General features: G+C 41.4%; 1 protein-coding gene across 1 annotated transcript; it reads left to right on the top strand.

Moving 5' to 3' along the window:
• The first annotated feature begins 31 nt into the window (after positions 1-31).
• ankrd52a (ankyrin repeat domain 52a) lies at positions 32-16109 on the top strand. The gene is made up of 28 exons (XM_079477579.1): positions 32-173; positions 763-846; positions 1043-1121; positions 1200-1270; positions 1378-1578; positions 1954-2041; positions 2363-2505; positions 2721-2933; positions 3039-3117; positions 3283-3397; positions 3911-3993; positions 4208-4325; positions 4594-4662; positions 4856-4996; positions 5099-5161; positions 5455-5566; positions 5666-5737; positions 5893-6094; positions 6173-6260; positions 6391-6508; positions 6582-6801; positions 6888-6975; positions 7115-7201; positions 7310-7455; positions 7825-7907; positions 7981-8063; positions 8154-8245; positions 8437-16109. Exons 1-28 carry the CDS (start codon positions 147-149, stop codon positions 8685-8687), a joined length of 3216 nt encoding a protein of 1071 aa, XP_079333705.1. The 5' UTR covers positions 32-146; the 3' UTR covers positions 8688-16109.
• Positions 16110-16238: the final 129 nt, after the last annotated feature.

The raw sequence follows: 16238 nt of genomic DNA on the forward strand, positions 1-16238 counted from the left end.
GGCAGCCATCACGCTGTCGCTATTTTCAACTGCCTCACCAGCTAAAGACTCACTCATCACGTCTACAATTGCAACACTAGTTGTTTTGGTTTTTCGGCCTCGATTCCTTACTGATGAGGGACTTTCGGCCCGACTGACACAGGGAGATGGGGGTACTCAATATCGCAGACCAGGTGGGAGACGTTATCTCTAAATGTGACGCGTAGATTATTCAATTTGTTGTTCGTTCTCTGCGGTTGTATGCAGAGCCTGATACGTTAGCTAGCAACCTGACGACTGAGTATCTCTATTCCGTAGCATATCTGACATAAAACTAGGATTTATATCATTTATTTTGTTATAAACATAATGTTTTTGCTTTGCAATTACGATCGGCTTGATAAAAATGAGTTTAAAAGGATAACTGTAAATTTTTCACGCCCAGACGTTAGCCAGCCAACTAGCCTAATGTCATGGCTGTCAGACACCCGCATTAATAAATATCAGTTGTATATTGTTAAAATTCAGCTTTAAGTTAACCTGTTTTATGCAAATATCCCGATTGAGAAAATATTTAAATCGTATTGTTGCACAATATATTTATTCCATTTAAGAATATCCAATAAAAAATGTTGTGTTGCAGCTGGTTAGTAACACTTTCGGTTTCTCATCAGATCCGTTTATTTGATATCCATCATACGATCAAATGCCAAAGACATTTTTAATTATGTATTGTTATTATTGTCACAATACCATAACATCTAATCCGTCTGCTTCCTCCAGTCGCCTCTGGTCCAGGCCATATTTAACCGGAATTTAGATGAAGTGAAGTTGTTTTTGCACAAGAAAGATGAAGTCAATGCACTGGTAGGTTTTGAACATCACACGTTGCTTGTGAATATGAATTGACTGTGTATCATCTGCACATATTATGCCATCGCAAATCTGTACAAATGGACAGGTTGTCCAGATGGCACACATGGGCAGTGTGGGTCTGTTCTAATCATCAGTCTGGAAAGGAAGTAAAATATCGGTTGACATTTCATTTCCCCTCTTGTATCAGGACCAAGAGCGTCGCACACCTCTTCATGCTGCTGCCTGGCTGGGAGACGTTCAAATAATGGATCTTCTCATTAATGCAGGTATGAATATGAACAACATGCTGTCTTAGTTTAGAAAGGCAGGGTAATAAAATGTCTTCTGTTTCTTTCTATTTAAAGGTGCAAATGTCAATGCAAAGGACCACGTGTGGCTAACACCATTACACAGAGCAGCTGCTTCCAGAAACGAGGTGAACAAACAGAGCGTATGATTTATGTGCCTGTGTAACAGCTTATTCATACCATTGCTTATCAATATAACAATTTCATACAGTGATTCAAATATTGTTTTTCTCAGAGGGCTGTGGGGCTGCTGCTTAGAAAGGGAGCAGACGTGACGGTACGGGACAAGTTCTGGCAGACACCACTGCACATTGCGGCGGCCAACCGAGCCACACGTTGTGTCGAGGCCCTGCTACCCCACGTGACCAGCCTGAACATGGCGGACCGGACAGGCAGAGCGCCCCTGCATCACGCTGCTCTGAGTGGATACCAGGAGGTAGGGCTTTAGTGTGGCATTAGTCATCTAATGTGTTCTGGCGAATTAATGGTTCTGTTTAAAAGAGTGCGTGGACCACTTCAGGCCTTAACATCTTTATTTAAACACTCCACAATCCTGGAGAAGTGCAAATTACTGTCAGAGCTGATGTCAGGCTTCCATTTCAAATAGTGTTATTGTAGATATAATGTAAGCTTTTCAGCATGTTGTTGTCACATAATTGTGTATGTTTGTTGATGTGAATCTGACCAACTTGAATCTTCAGGCTGTATAATGCATATGGGTTGAATTAGAACTGTGGGTTTCACGTACCTGCAATATCCAGATGGTTTTAATAAATAGATGTAATGTTGCTATGTGTCTCCTGCGCACTAGATGGTTAAATTGCTGCTGAACAAGGGAGCCAATCTGAGTGCCAGTGACAAAAAGGACAGGCAGCCTATTCACTGGGCTGCGTACCTCGGTGAGTTGAAACTGGGATCTACCTGAAGTGTGCCTACTACACTACAAGGGGATGGTTGCACAGGATGTGGTCTGTTTAAAGTGTTGCAGTGGACCAATTAGATTAAAGGGGGGCCCGCGGGATAAGCAGTTACATTCAGTGCAGTGGTTAGTTTGAACTAAATAAGTCTCAATTACAGTCAGATTAAAAAAAACATATTTTATTTTCTTCATGCAAAGGGCCAGAGACTATGTTGATTTTAGCCCAAATTGTCCTGTAGTACTTTGTTTTTTCATCGTGTTATCGTTTTGGATGTTGGCTAACCTGTTTGTGTGTCTTAAGGACATCTGGAGGTGGTTAAGCTGCTGGTGTCTCAGGGCTCAGACAAGAGCTGTAGGGATAAGCGGGGATACACCCCTCTCCACGCTGCTGCTGCCAGTGGCCATGTTGACGTGGTCAAGTACCTGTTACGCAATGGAGCTGAGGTTAGAACCCCTTTATGGTTCCACTTTAATCTTCAATAATTCACGATTTGGTTATTGGAATTGTAATGTGTTTATAGCAGGCACAACTATGAGGGTCCAAATGGGGCCAGTGTGAGAGCATTTCAGACCCATTTGGAGCGGTTTCAAACTCTCTGATTAGATAGTCAGTCATAAATATTTATTTTAACATAAATGTATTTTTGGCACCATTTTAGATTGATGAGCCTAATGCCTTTGGAAACACTGCTCTCCATGTGGCCTGCTACACGGGACAGGAGGCTGTAGCCAACGAGCTGGTCAATCGCGGGGCCAACGTCAACCAGCCCAACCACCGTGGCTACACACCCCTGCACCTGGCTGCGGTGTCCACTAACGGAGCGCTCTGCCTGGAGCTGCTAGTTAATAACGGGGCTGATGTCAACATGCAGGTATGCTGTAGAGTCGTGAGAATGCTCCAATTTGTCTATTTTTGGAATCGTTGTGAGTAACGCACGAGATGCATTTGATTCTTAATGTATTTCTTCTCTCTTCAGAGTAAAGAAGGGAAAAGTCCTTTGCACATGGCAGCCATTCATGGACGTTTCACTCGCTCTCAAATTCTCATTCAGAACGGTCAGTTCTCGTCCATCTATCCTTTTCCAATCCTTATCTTGTTTTTTATGTTGTTGCTAGCACAGGATTTGATTGCGATGCACTGATAAATGAAGTATGATATAATCACACTGTGGATAACACTGCATGCTGAATTCATGAATGTTTTGTGTGTTCTCTGTGCAGGTGGGGAGATAGATTGTGTGGACAGATATGGCAATACTCCTCTTCATGTTGCTGCTAAGTACGGCCATGAGCTGCTTATCAGCACTTTAATGACAAATGGTGCTGACACAGCCAGGTACGGAACTGTGTTTGCGCGTGTGTGTGTGTGTGTGTGTGTGTGGAATCCTCAATTTAAATTTTTTCGGTCTGTAATGAGTCATGGTTTGGGTTCAAATCAATCGTACCGTCAGCTATTTTTTACTGCCATGTTAGTCATGCCCTTATATTATTTTTAGGCAGGAAAACTGGCAATACCTTTTTGAGGTATGACCACAATTTCTACATTTTAATTGAAATATGATGTTATTCTCTATTAGCAAGATTTTGTAGATCCTGTGTTCTCCAGTGTTTTGACTGGTATTGGATGTTGCTTCCTATTTGCATTATATTTTGCATAAAGCTGGACACGCCCACACCACATACATGTAAATCACCCAGAGTGCATTCAGTGCAATGGCCCTTAAAGAGAGTTGGATTACAGGCGGCTGTGTATAAACAAGATGAAAGATTTGCATTTACAAGGAAGCTCCTTTTTCTTCTGATAGTGTAAGTAGTAAAATAACTTTTTTTTTCCATCTCTATCCCACAGGCAAGGGATTCATGGAATGTTCCCTCTCCACTTAGCCGTCCTTTACGGGTCCTCTGACTGTTGTCGTAAGCTACTTTCCTCAGGTACACACACTGTTTCTATCTTCTAAATGACCAGTTGCAGAAAGGACTGAAAAATGGGGCAACAATGTCTGCTTGCAATGTCCTTTCAGTCTTTCATTGACAGTCCCTCAAAAGAACATCCGTGTCAGTAATAGATAGTGATAAGAAAAGTAATACTTGACAACTTTTTTGTTAGTGTTCGATTAGAACCATTGTGTGTGTGTGTCGTTTGTAGGTCAGCTGTACAGCATTGTGTTGTCGATGAGTAAAGAGCACGTGCTATCAGCCGGGTTTGACATCAACACCCCAGACAACTTTGGGAGGACCTGTCTACACGCTGCTGCCTCTGGAGGGTGAGACAAAGGCTCTACTTAGAAAAGGCTATTTAAAGGGACACTGTCGCTAAGACGGTACAAAACTTTGAACCCTGTGGTTAACAGTTTCCAAAAGAAAAAACATTTGGTGATAAAGATGTTTTGGAAAAAGTTTTATGGTTCTGATGCCCTAATGTGTGTAAACTGGTTTGGGTTTGATTCATGTTGCTGAGAAACGTGACTCGGTCAAGTAAAAGCTATGTTTCGTCAGTTAGTCTTCATTTTGTTTCCTGTTTTCCCCACTCAGAAACATTGAATGTCTTAATCTGCTCTTGAGCAGTGGAGCCGACATGAGTAAAAAGGACAAGTTTGGGAGGTATGAGTCTTCTTGCATTATTGAAATAATGAGATGTTGGGGAGACCGTGTGAGTGAATCTCACTGAGGCTGTCAAAAACATATCTCAGCCTAAAACCAAACAATATGTTTTTTCTTCTATTGATTAGGTGTTTTATTAAATGACTTTCGGGTTACATTTATGACCCAAACATGTGCTGTATCTCCTCATCAGGACGCCTTTGCACTATGCAGCTGCTAATGAAAGGTATCAGTGTGTGGTCGTGCTGGTGGGAGCAGGGTCAGAGGTCAACGAGCGGGACCGTTCTGGCTGTACACCTCTACATTACGCAGCAGCATCCACTGCGTTCTGCAGGTGCAACACTCATATTCTCCCACACACCCATGGCAGTAATATTACTGTAAACCCCTTGGTTTACCAATGTTTACTGTAGTTGATACCGTGTGTCTGCTTTAGAACGGACCGACCCCATGCCAGCAACCATCAGAACCAGGAGGACGGGGGGAAAGAATCTTTCTTGTAAGTCCACCATGACAATTCAAGCAAACATAAAAAAATATTTTAACCATAAAATAAACATGTATAATGTCACACTAGGTTGTCACTTAAATTATGATCATAATAAAAAAATAATAATAAAAGAAAAAAAGTATGTATAATGTATGACATAATAGGGTTGAATCATGGCTATGCATTGACTTGCACTGAATCTCGTCATTTCCCATTTTTAAGCTATTTTTGGGTCTGGACGTCTGACTAATGTTGCCTACTTTACATTTTTGTACCATTGACACACTCCATCCTCTCTGCAGGTGTGTGGAGCATTTGTTGGATAACGGTGCCGATCCGTCTCTGTGCAACACTAAGGGATATAGTGCCGTGCATTACGCAGCAGCCCACGGCAACAAACAGAACCTGGAGCTGGTGAGATTGACATTATACCCTGTCGTCTGTCATATATTAATGTTATGTTTATTAACATAAACATGCTTAAATGCACTCTTTATTATTATGGTTCTGTAGCTTTTGGAAATGTGCTTCAACACTCTGGAAGAGAAAGAGAGCAATGAGCTTGTTAGCCCTCTACACTTGGCGGTGCGTACAAGATCTGCTTAGTATATGTAAAACGGCACCCCCTAATGATTTATGATGTATTTTCTTTAAGCATGCTTGTAACTAATAACAGTTGTTGATCAATTTAGATATTAGAGTGTTTGAAAATGACCCTCATGCTTTGCATCACTTGTCAGGTGGATTCAGGTCACTGGGAATGCCTGACCGTGTTAATAGAGTCTGGAGCGTGTGTGGATGCGTGTGACCCGTCAGGCCGCTCTGTGCTATATGTAGCCGCCCAAAGAGGACATGGCCGCTGCGTGGAACTCCTGCTCAGCCAATCAGCATCCTGCCTGCTTGCAGAGCACTGCAGTAAATGGGCCCCACTTCACGTGGCAGGTAATGAGAGTTTCTTTGTGTGGGTAGCTTTGTGATGATCTTTGCACGGGAGTTACCTTATACTTTATAATCGTTCAGCTGCCAACGGACATTCAGAATGTCTGCGAATGCTGCTCTGTAGTGAAGGTGGAGCCGACCATGCCGATGTCACCGATATGGAGGGACAGTACGTATGAGCTTAGAATCTTTTCGCTACCACCGCTGATAAATGATCAAAACTGTATCTTACAGTTACATATTACATCACCATTTAAAAGTGATAGAAATGTCTAAAATCTCTCTCTTTCTTTTTGTAGAACGCCACTGATGCTGGCGGTGTTGGGGGGGCACACTGACTGCGTGCATCTGCTGTTGGAACGAGGGGCATGCCCTGATGTGAAAGACAGGAGAGGAAGAACAGCCTTACACAGAGGGGTGAGAGCTTAAACGTGAATTATGTTTATTGGTCCAAACGTCTATGGGTGTCTGAATGTGCCTGTTTTTCTAGGCGGTGATGGGTCGGGAGGACTGTGTAACCGCCCTGCTCTCCCACAGCGTCTCGGTCCTCAGCAGAGATGTTCAGGGGCGAACCGCGGTCCATCTTGCTGCCTCTTGCGGCCACGCTGATATTCTCTCCAATCTTCTTTCTGCTGCTGATCACTCCCAACCCCAGGACCCAATCACAGACCGCCACGGCTACACACCCACACACTGGGCAGCCTATCACGGTAAAAAAAAAAAGTTTGCGGTAAACTGAGCAAGAAATGTACAACGCTATTGAGATAAGTGACATGTTTTTCTTGTTAACCCACAGGTCATGAAGACTGTTTGGAAGTTTTACTTGAACTTAAACCATGTAGTATCCAGGAGGGAAACCCTTTCACCCCACTGCACTGTGCTCTGTAAGTGTTAGAACATTTCCCCCTCCCAGTTTAAATGTGTGTTGTCCAAATTTACATTTGTTTATCCAAAGCAACTTACAAATAAAAGAGCATTTAACATTTTGTCGATGAATGATTTCTATATGTCGTCTCATTGCAGAATTAATGGCCATAGTGGTTCTGCAGAGCTGCTGTTGGAATCCAGTGTTTGTAATTCACTGGTAAACATCAGGGATGCCAAAGGAAGGTTGGTGCAAAAATTACCAATCGTAAATAAACATTACAGCAGTTAACCATAACTAATGCAGCTTTCAGATTACTGTGATTAAGCAACTTGCACACTTTACGCCGACAGGACCCCGCTTCACGCGGCTGCAGTCGCTGAGGATGTGGCTGGGCTGCAGCTGGTTCTGCGGCACGGAGCTGACATAAACACCGTGGACCACTCAGGACGTTCTGCACTGATGGTGGCCGCCGACTATGGACAAAGCGGTGCCGTGGGTGAGAGCCAGTGTTGTACATGAACTTTAAAAATATACACCATTTGACACAGACATTTTTAACTAGTCTACTACCTTATAGACCTATTTAATACCATACATTTAGACCATACTCGCTTTCTTGTATGTGTGAAAATGATACGCTCAAGCCTTTGAAATGTATACACTATTTGGCAGTCAATGCATGCGCACAACACTAGCTTAGTGTGCTAAAAAAAATTATGCCATGCATTCTTTACATAAAGTAGTGCAAATGTAAAGTATACTTTGAGCACGAACGCTTTGAAACCCCCAAATGAACGTGTTAAAACATGTGATGCTATGTGCGTTTTTGGTGTTAATGCAGATTTTCTGTTGTTGTCTTTGGCAGCCCTGCTGCTGCACAGAGCCAAAGCTGATCTGTCCCTCCTGGATGTTAACAAGAACACTGCCCTTCATCTAGCCTGCAGCAAGGTAATCAGACTAGTTCTACGTTCCACCTTTGACACTTTGAACATTATCAGTAATCTTGTTTGTGTGTGTTAAGGCTCATGAAATGTGTGCCATGCTGATCTTGAAGGAGATCCACAACCCCGTCCTCATAAACGCAACAAACAGTATGCTTCAGATGTGAGTTCTCCACATTTCAACCTTCATCTTAAACCAACCATCTTATTAGGCATTAAATATCACTTTTGGCGGCATCTGTCTATGTTTCAGGCCCCTCCACATTGCCGCCAGGAATGGTTTGGCTACCGTGGTTCAGGCTTTACTGAATCGTGGAGCTACAGTGATGGCAGTGGATGAGGAAGGTGAGTTTTGTTATTCAGGTAATGGTTGTACAGTGTAGTGTTACCCAATTTATGGTAAAATATTTTTTATCTTATGGTGGGAAAGGAACAATACATAAAAAAAAGAGCACCATTTAGTGGCAGAAATGACAATGTGTTTGATAGAGTTCCTCTAATGCTAATATATTTCTGCCCTGTGTTTGAACTGGCAGGTCATACTCCAGCCCTGGCTTGCGCATCCAACAAAGCTGTCGCCGACTGCCTCGCTCTCATTCTCTCGACCATGAAGCCTTCCTCCTCCACGCCCCCCTCGTCCTCTCCCTCGTCGCCCAGCCTCAACCTGCTCAAGCACTGTGGCATCACCGCCGCCTGTCCCCCCCTGCCCAACGGAGGCCTTCTCCATGGTTACGGCAAAGATCGCCATGGTGCTACCATCGGCTTGGATGGCTGCTTGACTGAGTGAGGCGTCCTTACTCGTGAAAAACAACCCGCGACCCTGCGGTCACTCCGGTCCTCTCTACACACCTAGATAAACCTATATGCAATTACAGCCACACATCTCTCCTGTGCCAGTATCGAAGCGTTCCTTTACATCTCGCTAGATAGCAAACACGAGAGGACGGATTTAGCTATTTATTTATATATTTATTCTCCCCGCCCGCCCCATCCCAGACTCCCATTTTTAATGCTGTCCATTCAGTATGATACTAATAAGTGGAAAAGCTGAATCTAAGCCATCTGATTGAACCAGTAACCACCACTGGTGACTCGGTCCTTTTTTTCTTTGTTTCGGTCGATTTGACTCCGTTAATGTTAGAATTATGCAGCTCCGTGGTAACAGTGATAATGGAATGGTTTCCATATAATGCCTCCTATTTGCGTGACGCTGTGGCCTTCCGTAGGAATTTACAGCCTGCCCTGAGGAATGATTTAAACGGGTTACACTCGATTTGCATGAATTTGCGGGACCATGTATTTGATAGTGGTCTTGTGTGTGTGTGTGCGCGTGTTTGCGTGTGCGCGACATCCACCTTTGTGCAAGAGTTTTTCATCCCATACTTGATTCTTACATTTTGAGGTTTTTATGTGAGGTGCAATCTGATTTAGCAGAGATCAGGAACAACAAAGCAAACGAACAGAATCATTTCTGACGTAAGGGAAAACCATACTACCTTAAGCCAAATGACCAGTGACCTCCCGCTAGAGGGGTCAGATATATAATGCATGTTTACTGTCAGAGGAAAGGGAGGGTGTTTGGAATGTGTCGTATTAGGTTTACAATGAAGGCGTCTGCTAGTCCACATCACTGTTTGTCGTTTGGCAGAAAAAAGTAAAGTTATAAATGTCATGCTGCCAGGCACTGAAATTATGAAGATGTTACACTATTGAAATATAGAAAGCACAAATTATGTCATTTATCGATACAGATTGTTGATACTGCTCTTTGAACCTCCATTTTTATTTATTCTTTTGTTGTTTTTGGGGGGGGGGGCACTTTTGGGTTGGCAGGGGCTCGTAATATATCTTGAATTAAATTTACTGCTTTGCTTTTTTGATGAATTTACTGCTTTGCTTTTTTGATGGTGTTATTTTTAGTGTGGACCTGCTTTTACAGTGCCTACTAAACGTATTTTTTAGTCTGCTTACGGTCCGGTCAGAGTTAAACGCACCATTTTTGGTCCCGCAAGATTGATTAATTAAATGTTTCACACTCGAGGGAGTTGAAATATGAATGCAGAAAAATAATTGAGCGTTTAGACTCATCGGGCCTTTCTAAATTCACGGTGATGGGAGCAGTCATGGGTATGACCAAAGTTGATCGAAATGCCATTTTTATTAGGAACGAAATCCAAAACGGAGGAATGTTTAATTGAAGCCCCGACACCAAGTCGAGTCCCCCTGCTCTTTATGAAATGCTTCCTTCTTGCCAAAGGTAGATTAAAGTTAAGATTGTGCTTCCATTATGTTGATTCACCTAAACCGCAAAATAAGACCATGTGAATGAGTGTTGGAAACATCCCTTTGTTTGTGCACCACAAACAGGCAATATAAGCTCAGTCACTATTGAGACAATCAGTTGAAAGGGCTTTTAAATTTTACCATAGATTTTCTTTTCGAGCAAAAGCATCAACGAAATTTCCCAGATTATAAAGAGCTATAAAGAATCGACCCTCCATCCTAACCAATTCAAGACGTTAAACGTGGACTTGTTCTCAATTATACCAATACTTTTGCTTTCATTACAGTATAGCGGGATTTGAATGATGTGGGTTGAGTAGCTTTGAAGTATTGTAATTGATAATTGTATGAAGATGCGTTAGACAAACAGGCAGTGGTGAGATGTTTTGAAGGCCATGTGGAGAGTGCATTTATACTGATTTCTCAAAAAGAAATTCTGAAATGACCTCTTTTTTTGACTGCTTACACAAGACTAATCCACGCAAGCCTGATATGAAGCACTTGGTTATTCAATAATTTAAAACGGAGAAAAAATATTGTGCATATTTAAACCTGTTCACAAGCTGCAAATGGGCAAATATCTGACCTCTACTTGCAAGGGTGCAATTTGTGCATGCGTGAAAATCTGATTAGATTAGTTATATCGCAGTGTTTTGAGTTGGTAGTTATTCACGACTAAGGGGGAAGATCCCTAGTGGAGGAAGTTTAGATATTTAGGGGGCTTTACCTGTAGTTATTTGCGCTTTGGTGGAGGGTTCTGGTGTGTGTGTAGATGGCACAGGGTACGATGACGTGCAAGTCGATGATGAGCTTGTTATTTGCACTGCCAGTTACAAGCACTGCTTGTGGTTGTGAAAAAACTGAATATTTATACGTTTAGTTAGCTTGTCATACCACATTTAGTTGGAATAAGTGCCCGTGGAGCCTGCGAAGAGTTTTCAAAACACATTTTGTTTAGTGCAAGATAAAGTGCTGCTTTTGATTGTATCTCGGAGCAAATTTTTTTGTCTATTTATTCACATTAGTAATTCATATCCAGCCAAAACCAATTAAAGCGTACTCGTTTTTAACTCCTCATTTGTATTGTCTTATTGGCATTGCACTAAAGTAGTTCAAATGTCTTGTCGAATGTATGCCGTGACAGTAGCAGCTCGCTTCGGTGTTGGTGCTGATGTTGTGTGCGTTAGTTAGCGATTTAATAATAACACAAACTTTCTATTTTATCGAACCCTTTTGGAACCTTTAAACTGTTTTATGTATGAACAATAAGGGAACTAGTCACAAAGTTTTTTAGGGTGATGCGTAACTAGTGTGGGGAGACCCCCACAATCATTTAGTGCCATAACCTTTTTTCCTTTTTCTCATTTTGATATGTTTGAAAAAATGTGAATGAATGATTCGGTTTTTGTGTGTGCGTCCAAGACCATTACCAAAATTAGAACAAGTCCAAACGAACATAAGCTACTTTGCCCCTTATAGATATTTTTGGAGATCCACATAGTATGTCAAATATCGTAAGATGCCAGTAAGTTCACAATCAGATGGATAAAATGCCAGTGTATTTGTGAAGCTGTAGGGATGGAGCTCATCGATGTTACAGCGAAACTGGTTTTGAGTCATTCAGTCAACGGTTCCTTCAAAAATTATATTTCGACCACTGTTCCATGTGGTCTGCAGTACTGTTCATTGCAAATTTGGGAGATAAATGTTTCTTTATAAGCAGTTGAACATTTAAAAAGCCTTAAATCTTTATTACCCGAAGGGCAGATTTGAAATTTACCAAAATAAAACATTTACTTTTTCTCATTTCGTTCTGGATTAACAATTTGAGTTTTTTACACATCATGCTCTCAAGGGCCAACTTTCATTGCCTGTTATGACCAATATATAATGGTTGCAGTTATTTGCAGGCGGTTCAAGCTGTAGTGAAACTGGAAACTGATAATTGTAACCATTTTTGTTGGAAAGCAGAGAAACTGTAGCGCAGATGAATTAATCTCAGTGTCCTTATCCTTGCGTTTTGTATGTATCAAATTGATTTCTCACAAAGGTATTAATGGCTGATAGAATGTCTATTTACCTCAGAGGACCAGCGTGTCCCTACTACTTGAATCCGCATCCATTTTAAGGCAATACTCAAAACACCCGTTTCATTAACCTACGTCTAGCTCCTGACATTTTTGCCTTAAGAGGAAACGGTATCGTTCAGCAGACGCAGCACTTGAGAGATTTTGTTATCCTGGAATCTCATGTGGTGAGATTCACAAGAAGCACAGTTATATACGTTGATTTGCTGAAACGTGTACCGTAATGGCTTCTGGCCTCAATAAGCATGTTGGTGGGATTTCCTTTTTTTGCACTAGAAAATATTAAAATGATTATGGTGAAAATCTGCATTAAATGTAAAACGGTTGTTTCAAAATGAACACCGTGAATTATTTGGTAAAACTGCGACACGGAACAAAAATGTTGCCTGCTGAAAATTATTTTCTATATGCCGATGTACATTTTCTCTCGCATTCAGCATTACGGTAGTTAAAAAAAAATCTGCGGTCTTATAAATGCAAACCTTTCTAACATGGTAAGAGCACAATAGTGAATGTGCTATACGTTATTCCTCAAGACCTTTGGCCTGCATTGTCTCGACGTGGCAATCTTACCTCATAAACAAGCTGTCCTTAATATCTGTTGCGCTATATACACTGGTACGTGATTTTCGAGTAGGTGATATTAGCTACGCATGCTCCGTGCAACTGGAATCCTAAGGTCGCGTTCCTGAGGCCTTGCGATCTGGAGAACATTTTCTCAAGAGGTGCTCTTGAATTTGCATAGATGATGTCCCGGCTTACTCTGCTGATCCGTTGAGTTTTTTTACTCGCTAAGCACTAACTGTTCGAATCATAAATCTACTAGCGAATGATGCAATCGGCTGCTTTTCGTTTTCATCGGCAGCTTGTTTTCATAAGGCTAGTTAGTTAGAAGACCATCAGAGCCTGACTGAATGGCTGATCTCACAGGGCATGGAGGGATCCCTTTAAAACACATCATTTCATATTTGATGAAAGCTATGCAGGAACATTTTCGTTTTGATCTCGCTAATTTGCATAGTGCCACCGGAGATAGCCCAAGCGCTTCATTTTCGGTTCATCTGTATATCCGACATCTTGCTTGTTGGCTTCGGTTGAGAAAACGACTGCTTTGCGTGGCATGCTGCTATTTCTTTTTCCATCTCTTTAAAGTACTACACTTTGTGACGAGTATGTGGGATTGTGCCTTTTGTTATCAAGTACATGCCACAGGGTATGGTCTTCCATTCAACACCTTTAGTGAGCCTTATGATTGAACAACTGTTGTACATTTCAAAACCAGCCGCCATCCTCGTAGTTGCGTTTCGCGCGGCCAAACTCGAGATCGAATTCGGCAGCACCGCAGATAAATATTTGTAAATTTAATTAAGTAATAACGACAAAAAAACATTTAGTCTATTCTAGCTAGTGACCTGTTTGAAGTTTATGGATAAAAACGTATTTAGTTTTACAAAGTGTGAATTCTTTAGTGAAGTAGACGTGTGCAGTGTCGTTTTTGTGTGGTAATGCATTGGAGGTTAGTCGTAATCCAGTGTCGCGTAGAATGTTGGCATGACTCCTTTTTGTCTATGTTGTATCGACGTCAAACGTATCCACCTGAAATGGACTGAAGTGCAATAACTTTTCTGTGCGCCATAGTATCCTTAACGGAGGAAAATGACCTTTCGCGTTATCCATCTTTTTTAAGCAGGGTGTTAGTTATTTATTTTTCGGATTGTACAAATTTCAACTCCTTCCTGCTTTGCCAACAGAAGTGGCACTTTCTTGTGGAATGTACAATGGACTTTGTGGAAACTGTGATAGGTGTCTAGCCTTATCAATACTTGCGTACAGGAAAAATGGCGTACGTGTTGGTCAACGGGCTGAGGGTTCAGACAGTGGCATTTTCCAGCCCCACTCAAAGTTACTGTCTGCTGTCTGTTTTTGTGTATGTGTGTGGGGGGTGTTTAAATCTGTTCATTTACCTCTGACTGCTTAAATTGATACCAAAATGAAAGCGTATCGCCTAGAAATACAAATCGTTGGAATAGAGATTTTTTTTATCTTCATTGTCACCAGTGACTTATTCAGGGTTTTATTCCCCCCCACACAATATTTTAACTTTGGGCCATATGTTATGCGGTACCAAAGAACGTTTCGTTGTTGATCTTTAGATTGGGGTGTTTTTTTCTTGCTTTGCAGATGTCTGAATAATATAAAGTCCCCAACATTGTTTGAAAAAGAAATAAAAAAATTTTTTTGGAACTTATCACACATTCCTTCTGAATGTCATTGTACAAAACAGAATCACCAGGCATCTTTTAGTGTTCTTCAGTAGTGTAGTCCAGAATAATTTACTTCAACGCCCTTCATTTTGGCCTCAAGCAATCAACGACTTCATATTTAAACCTTAAACACAGGGAGCACACTGAGGGAAGAAATAAATTATCTAGTATTTCACAACATAGGACCAATGTTTGTCTCTGTATATATGGCCACTTGATTTCATTCTAGAACAAGCAATACGAGTATCAAGAGACAATTGTATGTTTCTTAAGATTTGTTGGCTCTGGCTCATTTTGGCCTGGCTATTTAATCTGTGGCACCTTAGGTTAACACCCTCTTCTTATTACTGAATCGTAACAGATTTCGGTGCTGAGAGAGCCTTATTTCAGTCAAACTGAATGTGAATTGGATGTGTGCAGGATTCGGCCATTTTTGAATGGACTGGCTTTAATCAAATGGACCTTCTACGTCCCGTGTTTGAATCCAGTTTCACTAGGACCCACCGTCTTTAAGACTTTCCAAACGTTGCTATTACATAAGAAAAGCAAAAAACTCAACACTGTGGCAATGTTTCCACTGTTTAAACCAAACGGCTTTGACAAAAACAGGGTTGGTATCACTGCTTCCTAGATCCACTCGACATGCCAAGTATTCGATGCACGTTACGCCGCCTTTGGCCATTTACATGAAATGCTCACTGGCTTTTAAAACACTAACTTGAGGTGTAATCTTTACAAATAAAAAGCCGCAAATCAATGCACTATTTAGTCGAACCTCGCTTGAAAATGTGAAGAGTTTGCAGGTGTCATCTAATTCGAAGTTTTAGCAGTGGAAACTTGGCTACAGATTGTGTAGTGCAGCACCCAGTGTGAGCGTGTGTCTCCGAATACGAGTGTCTGTGTGCGAGTGCAAAATTGAACAGGGGTCATATGGAGCCCTGTATACCTCATCGACATATCTGCAAATATACTTATTCTGTCTTTAAGTTGAACGTGTAGGAGATACCGCCACCAGCAAATGCCTGGGACCATTGCAGGGTCTTCATCATCCAGATCGTGACTCGCTTGCATAAACACCTTAACGCTCTGCTTCAAGCCTGAATCGTACTGCGGTGTTACCAAGACAGTGGTGTAGAGTTAGAAACGCAAGGCATTTTAAGTAGCATTATTCCTACCTCTGTATTACAGCTTGATGCATCAAAATCTCCACCCGTTGTGTTTGCAAAGCGGAAAAAAATATATGTATATGGAACAGATATATAACTTATAACCATTAATCGGTGATACAAGACAACAGTTTGAGTGTTTGACTGTGTCTATCTGTGTGTGTAACATGGTATTTATAAGTGTAACACAACAGAGTACCACTGGAATGTGAAGCCAGACTGTGTTATTTTTTTTCTTTACCTTTCTCCCCATATTTCAAATGATGTCATAAGTGTCTTGCCACTATCGCTCTTGACATTTATCTGTTTTTATTTTTAAACGAAACAGGGAAAAATATCAGCCTATACTAACTGGCATTTGCATTTGTACAAATTTTTTCCCCTTTTGTTTTCCGTTTATTTCACTTCTAAATGTTCACTGTGAGCGCTCTGAACTCAAGTTTACAGCTCTTCATGGTATGTACGTGTATCTGGTTGAGTTCAGTAGAGTGCATGGGTGGTTGTGTGACTTTGGTACTGAAGCAACAACTCAATTTTC

The sequence above is a fragment of the Barbatula barbatula genome (genome assembly GCF_947034865.1).
Source record: "Barbatula barbatula genome assembly, chromosome: 17".
NCBI lineage: Eukaryota > Metazoa > Chordata > Actinopteri > Cypriniformes > Nemacheilidae > Barbatula > Barbatula barbatula.